We start from the raw sequence: 21,994 nt of genomic DNA on the forward strand, positions 1-21,994 counted from the left end.
AACTGACGTTTGTGCCCAGTGGGATGGGGCTGTGTTTCGAGAGCAGTCGAAGTAAAGCTGTGGACAGACTGCTCACAGAACAAAGCTTTGTGTTGTTCGTTAGTTGAATTAACGCTTTCTGACTTACAAATATTATCATTTTAGCTGTGTCTGAAAATAAACACATTATTATAGATACATATAGATGTGGTAGCCCACATGAAAAAAATACTACAGTTTACGATAGAATACTACAGTACTTACTATAGAATTCTGTAGTAAACTGTAGAATATTATACTACACACTGTAGTATCCCTCGATCATTTGTATTACTTACCATAGAATGTTGTAGTATACTGTAGAATACTATAGTAAATACTACAGTATTATCCGGGGGGGGGGACACTGTCGGAAATACTACAGTAATGTACGCAAAAACACTACAGTCCGCAAAATCACTACACTTTTTATACTATAGTTAATACTGCAGTATTTAATTAGCATATTCCCTGCCCATTCACTGCCCCATATCCCAATTTGTGCCACACATAAGTGAGAAACCTAGATGCCAAGTATAGACCATATTGTGTTCCATACAGGTTATAGAAAAGAGCAGAAGCTCTGAACTAGCCTTTCAGACCCCAGTCCTACCTACAGATTATGGACAATTTGCTTATTTAGTATTTCTCCAATAGGTTTCCTCAAGGAGAAAGCCTCCACTTCTATGTCAAAGATAATAAAACAAAAACACTATAGTAAATATTACAGTAAAGTCTGCAAAAACACTACAGTAAATACTATAGCTTATAAATATAGTAATACTACATTATTTAGACCATAGTATAATATAGTATTTTTAATATGGAAGGCCATATTGGTAATGTAAAAGGCCAAATGAAACCATGCATTATCGTTACTGTGTATCATTTTATATTTTATCTTGAGTCTATTCATTCAAAATTGGGAAAACTGCAGATTAATTAATTTGCTCTGAAAGTTTACTTTGTCACAGACGGTGTTCTTTTTGGGAAACGCTATCGCCTACAAAAACCATAGGATACTGCCTGCTTTGTCCACAAGGTGGTACTGCTACCAAGTGATTCCCTTCCCTCTTCTATGGGTCAGCCTGTGACATCTACCTCCTCATTAGTCTTAATGCTTAATACTGAGAGCGCTATCTGAACATGTTCTTTTTCAACTCCCCTTAGGGTTGAACTGTTCAAACAGAGGGAGGACAGTAGCAGAGAGGTTGCCAGTCATCAAGCTCAGTCAGTAGACTGTAGAAGGGTGATGAACCCTCATATTGGGGCCACTGAGTTTGTTAGAATGTTGAAACTGTCCTATAAGAAGGTTATATACACATGTAAGATCTTAATTTGAGCCAGTTTAATACATCAGGAAAATAATCCTGCAGCAACAGGACATTTGAATTATTATGTGGTTTATAATTAATGGACAGTCAGAAATGTCAAAGTGGAAATTACAATTTTCAGAAGCCATTTTAAACCTCAAATACACTACAAGTTTGAAATGTCCTGGAAAGTTCTCCTGCAACAGGGTGACGAAATTAAGATCCTACATCTGTAGAAGGCAAATAGCAGAGTTTATGAAAGAGGCACCAATGTCAGCTTCTGCTGCTACTTAGGTATTACATTTTATTTTCTTGTGACGATTTAGGATAAGGTTGAATTCATTGGCTTATAGTGTCTTGTGATTCCTTCCTGATATTGATTGGTTGATCATAGAGAGCCTAGCCTATAGCAGCAGAGAGAGAGATAACCGGCCATGCGGTGTGCTGACAGATAGGATTGGGCTTGCAGGCAAAATTAATTTTCAGCAAAAACAGCAGTTAATGATTAAAAGGTGTTATCAAGACACTGTGATTGATTTACGTGGAGCATTGGGCTAAATGTTTATTGATGCAATTGTTTACTTATTTAGTGTACAGACATGGGGCTACTTGAGTTTTCCTCTTGCATTGTGGAAAAAACAACTAGGGGTGGATGTGTAAGAAAATATCCCAATGGTAGTCTAAGTTTTAGTTTAGGAAGTTTTGCATGTAGATGGTAGTCTAAGTTTTATATGTCAAATCCTTGATTGTTGAAAATGATCTACAAACAAAGTGCAGCATATTCCCTCACAACTTTTATAATGGTAACTGTTAAAGTGTCTTTATTGCCCAATAATGTTAGGGTTTTGGAGGGTGAGCAAATGTAGGCCCTAGTAGTTTATCATTGCCCTTAGACCAAACAGTCATGGGTCAGGACTATGAGAACAGTTCAGTTAACAATCTCAGATGTTTTTCATATGAAGATGTATGCATTTTCACTTTTTCTTGCTGTAAATCCACAAAGAGGATTTGAGTCCTTTGAGTTTGTGAATAGTTAAAACTGGTCAAACTGCATGTTTTTGTATGGCACCCTAAGACTTCATTTGGTGAGAAATTGAGAGTAATTGAAAGGTCTATAGCGTAGACAGTAGTACACAGCAGTCTTTTGCTTTTGGTTTCCTCCTCCTTACTTGAATCAAAGATTGTATTTTACTTTATTTCACCTTTATTTCACCAGGTTAGTCTCATTGAGATGAAAAACCTATTTTCCAAGAGAGACCCGGCCAAAATAGCATCACACAGCGATTCAGACACAACAACAACATAAAACACAAAGCACTTCATTTTAAAAACATACATTTACACATTGAGCAGGCAATAATTATTTGGGGAGGTGTGGTGCATCTAGGGGTCAGAACATTGACAGCCCCCCACTACATTGTCCACCATAGATTTGAGCATAGCTTTGCACTCATACAAGAAGACGAGCTTCTGCAGTGTCATGTCCTTTTGTAGCTTGTTCTAAGTGGAAGGGCCACTCTGGAATAAAGGGATAAATCTCTGGACAGAATTATAGAGAGCTCTGAAATGTACTATTGGTGCCTCAATCTTAACTCTCTGTTGTTCTCTGTTCCAACCTGAGATAGTAGACTAAAAGCTGTCTAATATAGGCACTCTGAACAAAGTGTAAGTAATATGTTCCTACTGTGTAGGCCTTGTTCCCACTGGCAGTTTGAAGTGACTCAAATCCGATTATAAACTGGATGGTTCGAGCCCTGAATGCTGATTGGCTGAAAGCCGTGGTATATGAGACCGTATACCGCGGGTATGACAAAACATTTATTTTTACTGCTCTAATTACGTTGGTAACCAGTTTATAATAGCATTAAGGCACCTCGGGGGTTTGTGATACATGGCCAATATACCACAGCTAAGGGCTGTATCCAGGCACTCCGCGTTGCGTCGCGCGTAAGAACAGCCCTTAGTCGTGGTATATTGGCCATATACCACACCCCCTCGGGCCTTATTGCTTAATTAGAATCTGATATTTTTCCTGCAGTCTGAACAGCCAAAAAGCACATGGAATCTGATATTTCAAGGCACATTTCAAACCACCTTCAGAGATGGTTTAAAATCAGATCCAAATCTGATTCTTGGCCATGCGACTTGTGTCTAAATGGTCAAATCTGATTTATTTGCCCTCAAGTGTTTTTTAGGCTTTTATTAGACATAGCTTGTCGCTTGCTAGTTATTCTGTTGACAGTTTGACAAGAACATGTGGTAGCTAAATAGCTTGTTAATTGTTTACAAACAAATTAGTGAATGTGCTAGCAAACTAAACAGCTAGCTAGCTAGCTAGTTGACTGCTGTGGCTAGCCAAAAAGGACTCACCCCATGCTTTCTGAAGCACCTCCCACAAGTTGGATTGGCTTGATGGGCACTTCTTACGTACCATACGGTCAAGCTGCTCCCACAACAGCTCAATAGGGTTGAGATCCGGTGACTGTGCTGGCCACTCCATTATAGACAGAATACCAACTGACTGCTTCTTCCCTAAATCGTTTTTAGTTTTGAATGTTGGATCATCTTATCCTCTGAGGCTATAAAAGTGTTCTTACGCTATGATTTCGAGCATTCAAAGCAACTGGGAAACTTCCATGGCAGGCATTATTGTCACCTTAGCTTGCTGCACAACAGCTTCTGAGTGAGATGATGCAGGAGCACCACCACCAATCTGCCGACGCCACCAAACACACCATGACAACTAGAGTAGCCATCAGCAAATGACTACAGTCTGAACACACGCAAGTCTGATTTGTTCACTTGTAACTTGCTGTTTGGACAGTCAGTATTCCTAAATGGATTTGAAAAACAAAACTGATTTGAGCATTAAGGCCTGCAGTGTCAAAAATGCCAGACATTTGCTCAAAATGGTTGTGAGTCAAAGCATTGATTTCACCTCAGCTTATCTGGAAAAAAGTAGCTTTTATTTATTAATTTTTTTGACAGCTGTTTTACCAAACAATCTACAAGAGGTGTTGGTCAGTGCTAGCTAAAACAGGGGGAAGGGAAGGGGTATCAAGTCAACAAAGTTACCTTCACTAGTAACCATAATATTTCAATTGCATTACCAAAACCAAAGCAACCACAAAAACAGCAAATATAAGAATAATTTCAACAAATGTCAACATTAACACATGCAGTCAGCAATTGCCAGTGATATTGCCACTGGTCAGCCAAAGGGGCTTGGAGTTGCACAAGCTGTGTGATTTGCAGATAGCTATCTGTTGACAAGGTCTTTGCCTGCCATGACACTACTACTACTCACATGCTATCTCCTACATCTAACACACACACAGAGAGACAGAGCAGCGCTGGCTCAACACTGACCTGATGTATGCTGCAACAAGCACATTGTCAATGTCTCCGTCCATCTTTCACTCATCCTATCAACATCTACAACACTGTATAATACACACATCATAAACACTCACATTTGCCCTGCGCTGGAGCTCTCCTAAAAGTACATATATTCCCATACAGTATATTCCAAATATCATTGACTCTTGACTCTTGGTTTCCCCCCAGTTGTTGTCTCCAGTTATTCTCTTTTAGCTTCACTAGCTCTTTCCATTGGGATCGGGCGTGTGGAATGAAAAAGAGTCATTCAGTGGAAGGTACAAATAGGCAGTGGTTAACAAATGGAGTTTGGTCAGTGGTCGGACTATTCAGATTCCTATTCAGAAGGTAGACAGGACTTTGTTCACAAACCGGAGTTTGAAGTTAGTTTCAAAGGGGAGAATCACACTAGTGTTACATCAGGTCTCATCAGCAGTCTGTCTTTTGACTTTTAGCCCCAGGCTGTTTGTGTGACTCATTATAAGACTGACAGGACAGGACCTCCATAAAAACGTCATACACACATCAACATGGCTGCTTCAGGTGTGTGTGACAAGGACTGACTGTGTCAAACGGGAGCATGTCATGTTAAAACTTCATGACTAAAATATGAATAATCTTGTTGAGTACACAGAAATAAACTATTTGTCTAGAAGACATTTCACTTTGGGAGTTGTCTGGACTGCATGTTACTGCTATGGTCTAGTCTTCTGATGGCTGTGTTAGGGTCTGGCTCAGTGTTAAAACAGGTTAAAGTGAACTAGTTAAATCAGGAGGCTTCTCTGATTACTCTATGATAAGCTACTCGGGAAGCTGGTTGAAGTTTGTGTGCTGTGGGAATGTACCTATCATACAGGGACTAATTTTAAACATACAACCTGATATGATAGAACTCTCCATATTTGCAAAAGCATGACAAATCAAATAGTTACTAAGATTATATATTATAATTCAAGATTATAATTTGAGTGCTTTGACATGTTATCCTGTTAGCATCATGTAAATGACATGCAAGTCATGAAAAAATCTATATCAGTTACTAAAACGTAGACAAGTTATGTGAGTTTAAGGTGTTGATCCAAAATGTTGCTATCAGTATCTTTCTAAACCTGAACAGTCTGTCACTGCCTGTGTAACCTTGCAGATGACACTTTATGGAGCAGTATATGACTGTTCTTGGAGGAGTTCACAGAAAATGAAGATGTGAGCTGGCGATAATAAAGACGTTTAATGGCTAAAGGAGATAAGATTTGTTCTAAGTGACTCATTCTTTTCATTCCGTCACACAGATTTCCCTCTATCACACTCCTAGCTTCACCATCATTACTGCCGTGGTGAATGAGCAAATATGGGCCCTTGAAGGGCACTCCAACAGAGTCTATGCATGTGTCCAAAATGCCACCCTATTCCCTAGTGCACTACTTTTGACCAGGGCCCATGGGGCACTATATAGGGAATATAGTGCCATTTGGGACTCAGTCTAAGTGCTTCATGATCATTACTGCCTTGGTGCTCAAGCAAACATGAGCAAATATGGGCACTTGAGAGGCGTTCCTCTAGAGTATCTACCTAAGATGTGGAGAAGTAAGCAATGTAATGACCTCTGTCCAGACTTATGAGACATGGACACCCAGAAGCTTTGGCGAGGCCCTGGATTTGTTGCATGTTCTATTTGACCAACTCTTGTCATCCATTGATAAAAACATGTTGTTATTGGCGACAAATATTCCTCTCTAAAGGAAGAGTGAAGATTCTTTAGTGCCAGTTTGTTTGTGATGCTAAACCTTTTTTCATCCATCTAACTGGTTATATTGGACTATTTAATTCTACCAAACATTAATCAAGTTGATGTCTCCCATATTGACATCTGATAGGATTTGAATCAGTTTTGGTCCATTTTTGTATCTACTCTACACTCTCAGGCGGATCGACATAACCACAGGAATGTTTTACGATGTTAAACTCAGAAGGAGAGATTTTATTTTCTGAATCCTATATGCTCTGGGTGGGTGGTTCTCAAGTTCACCAGCCTGCGTTTAACTGCTCTGAGGTCTCGGTGAACCCTAGATCATTGAACTGTCGCTTTGTACTGGCACGTTCCCTACTTCAAATACAACACTACTGTTTGCCATGTCACATTTACTTACGCAGTGGGGCCACCTTATTTGCGTATTCTGCAACATTTATTATTCTAAAATCAGTTGCGTTACAGGCCGTGTAAACAAATGTTTATTGTTTCGAGTTAATACTCGACTGTATTCGATATTTAATGTCATTTTATGAACATATAATAGTAAACTTTAGAGTATTAAAATACTTTTCTCACAGCGCATTCTGTTCTCAGATTCTTGTTAAGCCACTTTACATTGTTAATCCTGCTGGAAGTTTTCTAATATGTTGCTTGCTTTCCTGGAGTCCCCAGAAGAAACCAGATATAAACTCCTACCATCACAAACCAATGACAAAAAATATATTTGATTAAGTAATTTGCTAAAAGGCTAAAATAATCTGTGTGCTCTCAGATTGCAATACGAATTCATATGATAAAATGCTTTTTGGTGCTGAAGGCTTTGGGTAAGAGTGTCTTGGCATTTTTTGGATGGCCTACAAGTTGAGCTTCCAATTCTTTGGTCAAAGACATTCATTTATCTGATGGACAACTGGTTTAAACTGGCAGGAAACAATAAGAGGTGATGTCAAGCAAGTAAAGCACAATGATTTGGCTGAGATTCAACATTTTATGTCTCTCATAGTATAATCGTTGATCTATTACTGACAGCAGGGTGGAAAGAGAAAGAGGGAAGGAGAACGAGAGAGAGGGAGAGAGAGAGAGAGAGAGAGAGAGAGAGAGAGAGAGAGAGAGAGAGAGAGAGAGAGAGAGAGAGAGAGAGAGAGAGAGAGAGAGAGAGAGAGAGAGAGAGAGAGAGAGAGAGAGAGAGAGAGAGAGAGAGAGAGAGAGAGAGAGAGAGAGAGAGAGAGAGAGAGAGAGAGAGAGAGAGAGAGAAGGGAAAAGATTGAGAGATCCCAAGTTATGTTATCTTTGAGAGAAAAACAACTGTGATTCACCAATAGAGGAGTCTAGTTAAATATCAACCTGCCATTCACCCCACCCCTCCTCCGGTTAGCAGCCTGCCTGGGAGGAGGCTCCTCCTGTCAGTCACAACCAGGCTCCTCATGGCCTCCTCCTCTGGAGTTCTGGAGGAGAGAGTGTCCCCATCGCATACTCAGCGGTATATCTATCTACCTTTATGAGGAGGAGCTTGGCCAAATATGGGAGAAGGGAGGAGGAAGGGTGCAGGGGGGGGGCACTTAGCCTCTTGGACAAGTCTTTTTGCCCCACTGTCAGGTAGCTGAGAGGGAATTTGTTTGTCCAAAGAACTAGTAGACATGGATATGGCAGACTATAGTGATGCCCTGGACCCAGCCTACACCACCCTGGAGTTTGAAAACATGCAAGTGCTCTCCATGGGCTCAGGTGAGTCAGAGTCACACGTTACCTGGTTGAACTTTGAGACTTTTGGCTATTAAACTGGTCTTCTGTAGTTCAGTTGGTAGAGGATGGCGCTTGCAATGCCAGGATAGTGGGTTTGATTCCCAGGACCAGCCACACGTAAAATGTATGCATGCATGACCGTAAGTCGCTTTGGATAAAAGTGTCTGCTAAATGGGGTACTTATATTAAACTTTTGGACAGGTCAGTTTAGCTGTCAGTTGTCCATCTTGTATTGGATGCAAATGAATGAGAATGTGCTTCTTTCCTGATAATATTATCATCTCTTCTTGCAGTAGTAAAACATTCAGGGGGTTTGCACAATACACTCAATGCATCTGGATAGTTTGGTGGTGAAACAACCATTTGGTAGAGAATTACCTTCTCCTGTTGTAACTTGTAGACTGTTATGGTATAGTGGTCATATTTCACCTAAGATAGAATTACAACGAATAGATCCTATGCGATGGTGATTTAAGAGACAGGGACATCTCTCTCTAGTTACCTACATCTATATTATGCATTTTGAGGTCCATAAAATGAGAAAAGCATTTCACAGAGTTGTGTGACAGCATGATACATGCTTTTTGAAAGTGAGAAATTGTCCTTTCTAGTCTCCCATGACATTTGACTGTGAACTTGATTCTAAAAAGAAACAATTTCCTCGCAGGATAAAAAACAATGAAAGACCCTTGAAAGACAATCGCATTGCATGGCCAATATCATCTTTGATATGCCTTAATGATTGTACTGTTTAATCCTCACAAATATTCAAATGTTTAATGATACGTAAATAGCATACAATACAGTGTGTTGTTTATTTCTACATTAGATGTTGTTAGTAGTGTAATTACAGCTTTACTACACAGGTATAACTAAGAGTAACTTCATGTAAAGTATAAGCAGAAACTGTCCATACTGTATGATTGATTGAGCCAGTCATCTCATTGATGACTATGATTAAGGGTGAGACTGAGGGGAAGACTGTCTGTCTCCAGTGATTGCCTTTTCAAGGTAATCAAGCCTACATCACTTAAACTACTGTTTACTTTGACTGGGCTTTCAGCTACTAATCAGATGTGCAGTAAATACTACTGTAATAGATCGGATCATAGCCGTATTAGCCCTTTTTATCAACCAGCAATGCCACTGACTGACTTTAATGTAATCACTTGATGCAGTCAACCAATCAATGTCGCTCTCACCTTTTAAAATGAAATTAATCAAAATATCTGTTTTCTTTGAAAGTATGTTAGTAAGTTAGTTAGTTAGGTCATTCACTATTGTCCCTCTAAGTTATATTCAGTCATTATATTGATTATATTAGTCAATAAATGAGGACTGAGTGCGCTAAGAGTAAGAAAAAGAATACATTATTCACATTTTGTAGAAAAACATTCTGGTTAAAGTAACAGATGATTTCAATGTATGACCTTTCCTCTAGTTCTCTCAAACTGTTGACCACTAGTCATTCCATAACATCCATCCCATACACTCGCACAGTTTATCTTCCACCAACATAGCAATTCATTATTTCATTATTTAATCTAGCCCTCAGAAATATCTACTCGTTTTGATCTTGGATCACATAACTGCACATATGTTCTATCTCATATCCAACATGATGACCCAAAGAGCCCCTGACTTGATAAGGAATATCTCTCTCTCTCTCTCTCTCTCTCTCTACTCTGAAGCATAGGGTGATACGCACATCCCAAACTTCAAATATACTGTATAAAATATGTCTTTATTCATTGTTGTTTCAGACTCCTCGCCGGCTGAGAGTGCCAACATGAACGCTGCCAACCACCTTGGAGCGGGCACCCTGTGTGCCATCTGTGGGGACAGGGCCACGGGCAAACACTATGGGGCCTCCAGCTGTGACGGCTGCAAAGGCTTCTTCCGTCGGAGCGTTCGCAAAAACCACATGTACTCATGCAGGTGAGGTTTAGGCCAATATTACACACAAGAGCAAAGACAGTGACCATCCTTGGGCATTTACAATAAAAGACTACTAAATTCAACAAGTTTTTGGATTGGGATACAGTACCTGTACATAGATGGGGTGTTCATTGACAGTTGCAATATCAAACTGATGTATGTAGGCCTCGAGAGAACGTGATAATCAATAGATTTCAGACTTCTACAGTAGGTTGCAATAGCACTGGCATATTCAACAACAGTCTTCTCCTAACTGCAATCTACTCAATAAGCCCTTAATAAATCAAGCCCTCTTCAAACTCACTTCCCAGGTTCAGCAGACAGTGCATTGTGGACAAAGACAAGAGGAATCAATGCAGATACTGTCGATTGAAGAAATGCTTTCGAGCTGGCATGAAAAAAGAAGGTATACAATTCATTCAACTTCATTCAAATGGTAAATAGAGTGGAAGAGTGACAACATTATTGAGATAGACCTATGTAGCCATATTGTGTTATTACATATTATACTCAGTCTCTACCCAATGTGATGACACTAGCAGTTATGATTTAATAATCTCTGGTAAGGGATATCCTAGAACGTTCCATTTTTATCAGCCAGTCCCTATCGTAGTGTTGTAGAGAGGAGCAGAGCCATTGGGACTGCTCATGGCTCAGGGTAGGGTATGTTGCAAGAACCACGAGAGCAGCACTTTGTTAATGTTCACTCCGTGATTCACTGAATTCTATGACCAGCTTATGCTGAGCAACAACTTCTGTGAGGGAGTTATAGCCACACATACTGATAAACACATCAACCCTATGATACTTTTTTCTCCTAATGCTATTCTGAGTCAATGCTAGTAACCTACTAGGAATTATGAATGACTGTCAGATAATGTATGATTTAACATATGAAAGGAATGGCATATTTGAGTTGAATGACTTTGTAGGTTTGTGAAGTGAATTAGAGTGAGTCTGAGAGTATGGGGAGTGCTTTGACTAAACAATTTCTGGTGAACAATAAATAATGAAGTATGTATTATATTCTGCTAGCCACGGTTTATGTTTCTATTGGTTTCTCAGCTGTACAGAACGAGAGAGACAGAATCAGCACCAGGAGATCTAGCTATGAAGACAGCAGTTTACCATCTATCAATGCATTGATCCAGGCAGATGTACTCTCAAGACAGGTAAGACCCATGGATATGGCTTTTTCGATCGAAATCATGTAAGCATAAAAAAAATAAAAAATGCCACAGAGGTTGTATTGAATAGAATGGAATGGAATTTCATTTATTTTGGTTAAATAAATTGTGTTTATAATTTGGCTATGAATACATAGGAGACATATTCATTTTTTATTCTGCGTGTGTAGATATCCTCACCTGGACCTATACTGAATGGTGACATCAGGACGAAAAAGATAGCGACCATCACAGATGTGTGTGAATCAATGAAACAGCAGCTGCTGGTGCTGGTGGAATGGGCCAAGTACATCCCTGCCTTCTGTGACCTGCCCCTGGATGACCAGGTACGATTGCACTAGAAATGAACAGTCACAGACTAGGTTAGACTAAACCCTACTACTCTCATTCAGGGCTATTGCACTTTATGGGCCGTTTTGTCCTGGACTAAAAAGAATGCAATATAAGGCCAGAAACCAGTCTGATAATGACATTATTGGGATTCTTAACAATAACAACTTGAAGCTATGTGTCCAGGGAATATAAAGCTCTCCATGCAGCATTTTGAGTATAGAGTGCTGCTGCTGTTTTTTAAGACCTCAGAATCCTCTGCCAAATAGGTGGTTCATGTATTATAATCTCCAGTTAGAATATGATGAGCTAGTTTGAAAGTTGTATCTCTGATCAGAACCATTCCAGAATCATTAACACTGTGATAACCAGGGCTTTGGTAACTGATTTGCTGATGTTGAATTAGTGAGGGATCCAGCAGGTGTATCTTCACACACTTACTTGACTCTCTCTCTCTGTGAGAATCTCTGGCTAGCTCTTCAGTGACCTTAAAGGTGGTGGGAAAGCTTCCTTGTTTAATGGTTAGGTATGAGTGGCAGAAGTGGTGTAATATTTCCCATGTCTTATCAAATACATTGTTTCATAAAGAAGTTCAGAGGAATATAATATCTATTGTTTACAGGAAACTCATTCAGCAATTATAGATGAAGTTGCGTGGAAAAAGGAATGGGGGTGGAGAAATATACTTCTCCCATGGGCAAAGAAACTCAAAAGGAATGATGATATTAGTTAATAGTAATTTCGATCCGAATGTGCAAATTGTCCAAATAGATACGCAAGGTAGATGGATTATTTTAAATATGTTATTGGAACATAAACAGATATGGCTCATTAACCTTTACGGACCAAATAATGATGATCCACACGTCTTTGACAATATCTATAATAAATGATCAACCCTGCAAGCAATTCAAGTAAATATTATTATGGTGGGGGATTATAAAACTGTTTTAAATAGCTCAATGGACCGTAAAGGAAATCACACTACAAACAATCACCCTCATGCTCTTAAGGAAATCGTGAATGTCATGGATACATTAGAACTAGTAGATATATGGAGGCTTAAATATCCTGATCTAGTGAGATATACATGGCGGAGACTCAATCAAGCTAGTTGTCTTGACTTCTTTCTTATGTCATTCTCGTTGGCACCAAAAGTTTAAAAAGTATTGATAGGGGACAGAATGCGGTCAGACCATCATATAATTGGCATATACATTACTCTTACTGAATTTCCACGTGGGTGAGGATATTGGAAATTTTGTCAAAGCCTATTGGATGATAATTTATTTTTAACTAGGACAAAGGAATTTATAACGGCTTTTTTCCGACATAACATAGGTACAGCAAATCCCCTTATTTTATAGGACGCCTTTAAATGTGCCTTTAGAGGCCATGCAATTCAGTACTCATCTCAAAAACAAAAGCAATTTAGGTCAAAAGAGTTTATACTAACAAAGGAAATAGAAGGTCTAACAGAACAGATAGATGGCAAAACAAAAAGAAATGGAGAAACTTATTCAAGAAAGATCAAGTGTAATATATTATAAAAATAAAGCAAACTGGATGGAATATGGGGAAAAATGCACCAAATTCTTTTTAAATCTTCAACATAGGAATGCTGCCAAATATAATTTAATGAAACTGGTTACAATTGACGGAGTCACCCATGATTCACCAAATGATATTTTTAAGGAGGAAACAAAGTACTTTAAGCATATGTTTTCATTTCAGTCGCCTCCATCTCCTCTAACTGAAGCTAATTGTAGAGATTTTCTTTCTATTGATAATGTAAAATTAACAACCATACAGAAAGACTAATGTGAAGGTGAAATTACAGAGGAGGAACTTCTGGATGTAATTAAAGACTTTAAGTCCGGGAAAATTCAAGGGTTGGATGGCATACTAGTCGAGGTATACCAAACCTTTTTTGATATACTAAGAGGACCGTTATTAGCATGTTTTAACCACTCCTATGTAAATGGTAGATTATCAGACACTCAAGAAGAAGGTCTGATTTCATTATTACTGAAACAGGATACAAGTGTAAAATACAAAGATCCAGTCCATTAAAAAAATTGGAGGCCCCTTACACTTCAGTGTTGTGATGCAAAAATTCTAGCAAAATGTATAGCGCATAGAATTAAAAAGGCATTGTCGGACATTATTCATTCTAATCAGACAGGTTTTTTACATGGAAGATACATTGGAGATAATATAAGGCAAGTACTGGAAACAATAGAACACTATGGAAAATCTGGGGAACCAGGCCTGCTATTCATAGCAGACTTCGAAAAGGCATTTGATAAAGTACGACTGGGGTTTATATATAAATGCCTGGAGCATTTCAATTTTGGAGAATCTCTTATAAAATGGGTCAAAATCATGTATAGTAACCCTAGGTGTAAAATTGTAAATAATGGCTATTTCTCAGAAAATTTTAAACCGTCAAGAGGAGTGAAACAAGGTTGTCCACTATCAGCATATCTATTTATTATGGCCATCAAGATGTTAGCTATTAAAATCAGATCCAACAATAACATCAAGGGATTAGGAATCCAGGGCTTAAAAACAAAGGTGTCATTGTACGCTGATGATTCATGTTTTCTTTTAAATCCACAACTATAATCCCTCCACAGCCTCAGAGAGGATCTGGATTACAACCAAATTATGACAAATGTACTATATTACATATTGGATCACTAAAAAAATACAATTTTTACATTACCATGTAGTTTACCAATAAAATGGTCTGATGGTGATGTGGATATACTCAGAATACATATACCAAAGGAAATAAATGATCTCACTCCAATAAATCTTAATAGAAAGTTAGCAAAAATAGATAAGATCTTGCTACCATGGAAAGGTAAATACCTGTCAATTTGTGGAAAAATCACCCTGATTAACTCTTTAGTATGTAAGTCGCTCTGGATAAGAGCGTCTGCTAAATGACAAAATATATATATATATATATATATATATATATATATATATATATATATATATATATATATATATATATATATATATATTTGTATTATCCCAGTTTACCTATTTGCTTATGGTCTTGCCTACACCTAGTGAACAGTTTTTTAAATTATATGAAGAAAAAAAATGTCAATTTTATACAGCAAGCCAGACAAAATTAAATGGGCCTATTTATATAATGAATATGAATTCGGAGGCCGGAAATTATTAAATATTAAAGCATTAGACCTATCACTAAAAGCTTCAGTCATACAAAAATTATACTTAAATCCGAACTGGTTCTCAAGCAAATTAGTAAGATTGTTTCACCCAATGTTCAAGAATGGCCTTTTCCCTTTATTCAGATTACAACCTCTCACTTTCAGTTATGTGAAAAGGAAATAATCTCCCAAATATCACTATTTCTAAAACAAGCCATGGAAAGTTGGTTGCAATTTCAATTTAATCCTCCAGAAACGACAGAACAAATAATGCAACAAATATTGTGGTTAAACTCAAATATACTAATTGACAAAAAACCTATTTAGGTTTAGGTATAATCTTTGTAAATTATATCATCGGTAGGACTGGTGGAGTTATGTTGCACATGCAGCTAACAAAAACATATGGAAATGTCTGCTCTACCCAAAATTACAACCAAATAATTGCAGCCTTACCGCAAAAATGGAAGAGGAAAGTGGAAGGGGGAGAAAGTAAGGAACTTGTCTGTCGGCCTTGCATTAAAGAACATAATTGGTTAAAGAAAACTGTGATGAATAAAAAAGTATACCAGTTTCATTTAAGGACCAAAGGATTGACAGCCGTCCGTCCCATATAGATTGCAAAATAGTTGGGAAGAGATTTTTGACGTACCGATCCCATGGCATAGTGTTTATGAACTGATACGCAAAACGACACCGGATTCAAAACTTAGAATCTTTCAATTTAAATTATTATATAAAATTATTGCTACCAATAGAATGTTATTTATATGGGGGATACAATCTTCCCAGCTCTGCAGATTTTGTTGCGAAGAGACAGAATCATTAGATCATTTGTTTTGGCACTGTCCATTTGTAGCTTGTTTTTGGACACTGGTCCAGGAATGGCTAAAGGATTGCAATATTTACCTGGAGCTAACCTTGCAGATAGCATTACTGGGTGATCTGAAAAGTCATAGTCAATCGATCAATAATATAATAATACTTTAGCAAAATGTTTATTTTCAATTTACAATCTGTAGAAACAATGAGAATAGAAAGTTTCAGAACTTTTCTAAAACATCACAGTACAGTTGAAAAATGTATGGCAAATAGAAATCCTATTTGGATGGTGTTAAGAGATAGATGGGTGGTGTTGAATGGAGTTGAAGGATGGGATTAATAACAACAACTAATAATAAGATAACTAATAATGTAAGCATACTGTGTCCATAATAAGTATATAGGTTGTATGTTGGTAGCTTTTGTGAAAGAGCACAGTTAGAAAGATATGGCATATAGAAGCAAACCAGATGGACATCATGAAAATGATTGGAGAGGTTGAGAGTAGAAGAAGTTCAGGAGAAAAAACAAACAAAATATAATTACTGTAAAATTGACTGTGTCCATAAAATGTATATAGTAAGTATAAGCTGGAAGTAGAGGCCTAAGCATTGTTGTTCACTAGTTTACTCCAATTAGGGAAAGGGTGGTGGGGTTGGAAAGTAGTTTGTGTATGTACAGTGGGGAAAAAAAGTATTTAGTCAGCCACCAATTGTGCAAGTTCTCCCACTTAAAAAGATGAGAGGCCTGTAATTTTCATCATAGGTACATGTCAACTATGACAGACAAAATGAGATTTTTTTTCTCCAGAAAATCACATTTTAGGATTTTTTATGAATTTATTTGCAAATGACGGTGGAAAATAAGTATTTGGTCAATAACAAAAGTTTCTCAATACTTCGTTGTATACCCTTTGTTGGCAATGACACAGGTCAAACGTTTTCTGTAAGTCTTCACAAGGTTTTCACACACTGTTGCTGGTATTTTGGCCCATTCCTCCATGCAGATCTCCTCTAGAGCAGTGATGTTTTGGGGCTGTCGCTGGGCAACACGGACTTTCAACTCCCCTCCAAAGATTTTCTATGGGGTTGAGATCTGGAGACTGGCTAGGCCACTCCAGGACCTTGAAATGCTTCTTACGAAGCCACTCCTTCGTTGCCCGGCGGTGTGTTTGGGATCATTGTCATGCTGAAAGACCCAGCCACGTTTCACCTTCAATGCCCTTGCTGATGGAAGGAGGTTTTCACTCAAAATCTCACGATACATGGCCCCATTCATTCTTTCCTTTACACGGATCAGTCGTCCTGGTCCCTTTGCAGAAAAACAGCCCCAAAGCATGATGTTTCCACCCCCATGCTTCACAGTAGGTATGGTGTTCTTTGGATGCAACTCAGCATTCTTTGTCCTCCAAACACGACGAGTTGAGTTTTTACCAAAAAGTTCTATTTTGGTTTCATCTGACCATATGACATTCTCCCAATCCTCTTCTGGATCATCCAAATGCACTCTAGCAAACTTCAGACGGGCCTGGACATGTACTGGCTTAAGCAGGGGGACACGTCTGGCACTGCAGGATTTGAGTCCCTGGCAGCGTAGTGTGTTACTGATGGTAGGCTTTGTTACTTTGGTCCCAGCTCTCTGCAGGTCATTCACTAGGTCCCCCCGTGTGGTTCTGGGATTTTTGCTCACCGTTCTTGTGATCATTTTGACCCCACGGGGTGAGATCTTGCGTGGAGCCCCAGATCGAGGGGAGATTATCAGTGGTCTTGTATGTCTTCCATTTCCTAATAATTGCTCCCACAGTTGATTTCTTCAAACCAAGCTGCTTACCTATTGCAGATTCAGTCTTCCCAGCCTGGTGCAGGTCTACAATTTTGTTTCTGGTGTCCTTTGACAGCTCTTTGGTCTTGGCCATAGTGGAGTTTGGAGTGTGACTGTTTGAGGTTGTGGACAGGTGTCTTTTATACTGATAACAAGTTCAAACAGGTGCCATTAATACAGGTAACGAGTGGAGGACAGAGGAGCCTCTTAAAGAAGAAGTTACAGGTCTGTGAGAGCCAGAAATCTTGCTTGTTTGTAGGTGACCAAATACTTATTTTCCTCCATGATTTGCAAATAAATTCATTAAAAATCCTAAAATGTGATTTTCTGGATTTTTTTTCTCATTTCGTCTGTCATAGTTGACATGTACCTATGATGAAAATTACAGGCCTCTCTCATCTTTTTAAGTGGGAGAACTTGCACAATTGGTGGCTGACTAAATACTTTTTTCCCCCACTGTATGTATGTATGTATGTATATGTATGGATATGTATGTATGTATGTATGTATGTATGTATGTATGTATGTATGTATGTATGTATGTATGTATGTATGTATGTATGTATGTATGTATGTATGTATATGTGTATGTGTATGTGTGTATGTATGTGTGTATATGTGTGTATGTATGTATATATATATATAACATGGGTGACTGGAAGTGATGCAGACCATTACATTGATGGAAGTTACAATCTATCTGCAATATTAAGCTGATCTACCCCCTAAAAAAAAGGTTAAGAGGCTGTGTTTTGATGCAAGACAGCTTCAAGGTTAAAGCTACCCACTGGGCACAGACTTCAGCTCAACGTGTAGTTTTGATTTACATTTGGTTGAGTTGTCAACTAATGTGAATTCAACATGAAATCAATCATTCACCATGTCATTGGATTTCGGTAAACATTTATGTGAAAAAAAGACACAATTCCCTTACGTTGATGACTTTAAAAAAATCCAATCCGTTTTCGACGTTGGATTCAACGTCATCACATTTTATTTTATTTTTTACATCGAAATGAAATGTAAACAACGTTGATTCAACCAGTTTTTTTTTCTCCCAGTGATTAATATTGAAATGACTTTCCTTTATTTCAGGTGGCATTGCTGCGAGCCCATGCTGGAGAGAATCTTCTGATTGGAGCTGCAAAGAGGTCTATGTTGTACAAGGACCTCCTGTTACTAGGTAAAGTGAAGATAAGATATTAGCTACTGTACACCATCTAATTGCTCCAGGATCACCATTGATAATGGTAGACCCTGGCTGTGACCCCACTCTCCAAGGGTGTCTCAGGGGGAGTTGGTTTATGAAAAAAACACATTTCAATTTATTTTTATTTTATTTTACCTTCATTTAACTAGGCAAGTCAGTTAAGAACAAATTCTTATTTACAATGACGGCCTACACCGGCCAAACCCGGACAACGCTGGGCCAATTGTGCGCCGCCCTATGGGACTCCCAATCACGGCCGGTTGTGATACAGCCTGGAATAGAACCAGGGGGTCTGTAGTGACACCTCAAGCACTGAGATGCAGTGCCTTAGACCACTGCGCCACTCGGGAGCCCAATTAACGCATGCGTATTAGTACATTCTTGTACTAATATAAGCACCCACCAAAGGATTATTATTATTATTACATCACATCATATAATAGTTGTGTAATATAATAGACTAGTTATATAACAGTTATGCTAGCAATATGGGGGGGGATCGTCAAACATCACAGAGTGATTCTGCCCTACATGACAATTATTGGTTTCTGTTCCTTATAGGAAATGACCACATTATTCCCCGGAACTGCCCGGAGTTGGAAGTGAGCCGAGTAGCAGTGAGGATTCTGGACGAGCTAGTGCTGTCCTTCCAGGAGCTCCAGATAGACGACAATGAATACGCTTGTTTGAAAGCCATTGTTTTCTTTGATCCAGGTATTACATGGAACACAACGTCACTTTTAAAATGAACAGCCTATCGTCCGATTCAAACAGTGAGACATCATATGAAGCATTCTAGGGCAGTAACCAGTGAGTAACCAGTTGCAAAACAAAAACTATGTAACCAGTGAGTAACTAAACTAGTGACTAAGAATGCCTGTTATATGAGCAATGTGACCAGGTAGCGAGTGACCAAGCTGTTGACCAAATGCCTACTCTCTCCTGCTCCAGATGCCAAAGGTCTGAGTGAACCAGGTAAGATCAAGCGGATGCGTTACCAGGTTCAGGTCAGCCTAGAGGACTACATCAACGACCGGCAGTATGAGTCCCGGGGACGCTTCGGAGAGTTGCTCCTGCTGCTGCCTACACTACAGAGCATCACCTGGCAGATGATCGAACAAATACAGTTTGTCAAACTCTTTGGCATGGCCAAGATTGACAACCTGCTCCAAGAGATGCTCTTAGGAGGTTAGACATCTTGATATTGTTACAAATAAACAAAAAAATCTAAATCTATTGCCAAATGTAATGCCAAAAGAATTTATCACAAACAACTTTCTGTGAGTTCTATTGGCTAGAGAAGTTTACACTCTTCAATAGGATAGAATGCTAGTTGGTTATCATACTGTATTACCAATGGACAGCATCACAGTGAAGGAGGAAACTAACTGTTTGGGGGGTTGGTGTATGTTGTGTTGTTTTCCTCAGGTTCTACTAATGAGGCACCTCACACACCACACTCTCTGCATCCACATCTGGTTCAGGAACACCTTAGCAACAATGTCATCGTGGCTAGCAACATGGCTACTTCCATCCACAACGGCCAAATCTGTGAGTACCAATAACTACATGCCAGACCCCAAATGTCCAACTCTAAGTGTCGGTTCCCCAGAGACAGATTAAGCCTAGTCCTGGACTAAAAAGCACTGAAAGCTGTGTCTGGGACACCGACCCCAAAATTAGACAATAAAATGCTTGAAATTCTCAACCAACGATGAGCTCAGTGGCATCAATCTACTCCCATGTGCAACAGAGTCAGGTAGTTGGAAGGACAAACAAGCTTGGCGGAATAATCCACTAAGAAGTTATTCAGAGAGACTAATCAGGCTTACTTTGTCAAAGAAAATGTATTTTATTTTTTCTTAACATTTTTAATGCCCTCAGAAGATTTCACAAAATACTTATTCATTGTCTGAATATATATATATATATATATATATATATATATATATATATATATATATATATAGCCACAAGGTAAATATGTTGATTTGTTTGTTAACCTGACTAGCTGCGTAGTTTAGTGAATTCCTCCACTAATGGATTCTTTCTGGTTTGTTGCAACCACTCCTGGAACCCCAATCCCCTCTCCTCCCACAGCCTCCAGTTCAGAACACTATAAAATGGCTCAAGGGGTTATAGCCACTGTGCCCAAGAATCCTATCTCCATCCCTCAGCCCACCATCACCAAGCAAGAAGCCATCTAACACAGAACTGGACCCCACAAACCCGTCCAACAAAGCATTCACAATTTCACCATCTTCGCTAGCTTCTCGGTTTCTCTGTAAACATGCTCAGTATAAAGGTGCAACAATAATTCTCACATGTGAGAAATACATATTTTCCAAAAATCTCAGGAGTGTACTGTACAGTTAGGTTACATTAGTCAACTAGCCCCCACCTGAGATACTGTACATACGGTAGCCCTACTCATATTGTTGCATGTAGTATCAAGCTGACACAGTAAACTGCTAAACAACCTCATTTGTGGGCAATATGATATGCTCTTTGACATAGTTGTACAGGTTATCTATACCCTTATACACAGAGTTCAAATTATGAATGGGTAAATAAAATATAACTGTATACATATTAGATAGGTTTCTTAATCACATTGAAATTGTATGAATGTTACAAACAGGCCTTATATCTGTGATGAGGCAGATCATGATGTTAGTGTTACACAGTCTTTTCAAAGACTGTTGTCAATGGCAATACAAGTCTTGTTGACTGATATAGTCACTCACAACTTGTACCCAGAAATAAGAATATAACGACATTGTCATGTTTTGAAATAATGTAATTATGTGACAGACGGAGATATACAGGTATGATAGGTAGTCAATTGGTTCTGAAAGGACAAATTTAACTTTTTTAAGTTATCTTGTACTTGCTGTATGACAGTTGTGTTGCATTGAAATCCAGGTTTAAGATATCCCTGTCTATATACACTGGAAATCGCTAGTTGTGTAGTAAAACAAAGTAAAACGCTTAAATGTTCGAATTAAAACAGCTCAGTTCATTTAATACTGTATACTTTCTGTGGAGCCACTTTATAAATGTTTAAGGCATTCACAGTGTTTTACCCATTTCAAATATATTTTTTTGCAGTTTCACTGTAAAGACCTGGTAGTGTTTTTTGTTTGACCATGGAATGTTATTTTGTCATGGTATTATAACTACATGACAGAATACATGTTGCCTTGCCATCTGTACTTCCTTATACTGCAAAGATGGGCAATATGTTTCACCTTACAATGTGAAGATGAATAAAATGTCAAGGTTTATTTTTA

The 21,994-nt window shown here is 38.5% G+C and overlaps 1 protein-coding gene across 2 annotated transcripts; it reads left to right on the forward strand.

Moving 5' to 3' along the window:
* Positions 1-8,007: 8,007 nt before the first annotated feature.
* Positions 8,008-21,994, forward strand: LOC121537950 (hepatocyte nuclear factor 4-alpha-like). 2 transcript variants are annotated; one of them, XM_041845619.2, is made up of 10 exons: positions 8,008-8,184; positions 9,966-10,140; positions 10,452-10,576; positions 11,206-11,312; positions 11,498-11,653; positions 18,587-18,674; positions 19,263-19,415; positions 19,653-19,889; positions 20,130-20,252; positions 20,802-21,994. In XM_041845619.2, the coding sequence occupies exons 1-10, from the start codon at positions 8,097-8,099 to the stop codon at positions 20,906-20,908; spliced, it is 1,359 nt and encodes a 452-aa protein (XP_041701553.1). In that variant the 5' UTR covers positions 8,008-8,096; the 3' UTR covers positions 20,909-21,994. The 2 variants fall into 2 exon arrangements, with proteins under 2 accessions (XP_041701553.1, XP_041701554.1); XM_041845620.2 differs by having other exon boundaries at positions 8,015-8,184; positions 10,452-10,546.

Source organism: Coregonus clupeaformis, chromosome 24, assembly GCF_020615455.1.
Source record: "Coregonus clupeaformis isolate EN_2021a chromosome 24, ASM2061545v1, whole genome shotgun sequence".
Lineage (NCBI taxonomy): Eukaryota > Metazoa > Chordata > Actinopteri > Salmoniformes > Salmonidae > Coregonus > Coregonus clupeaformis.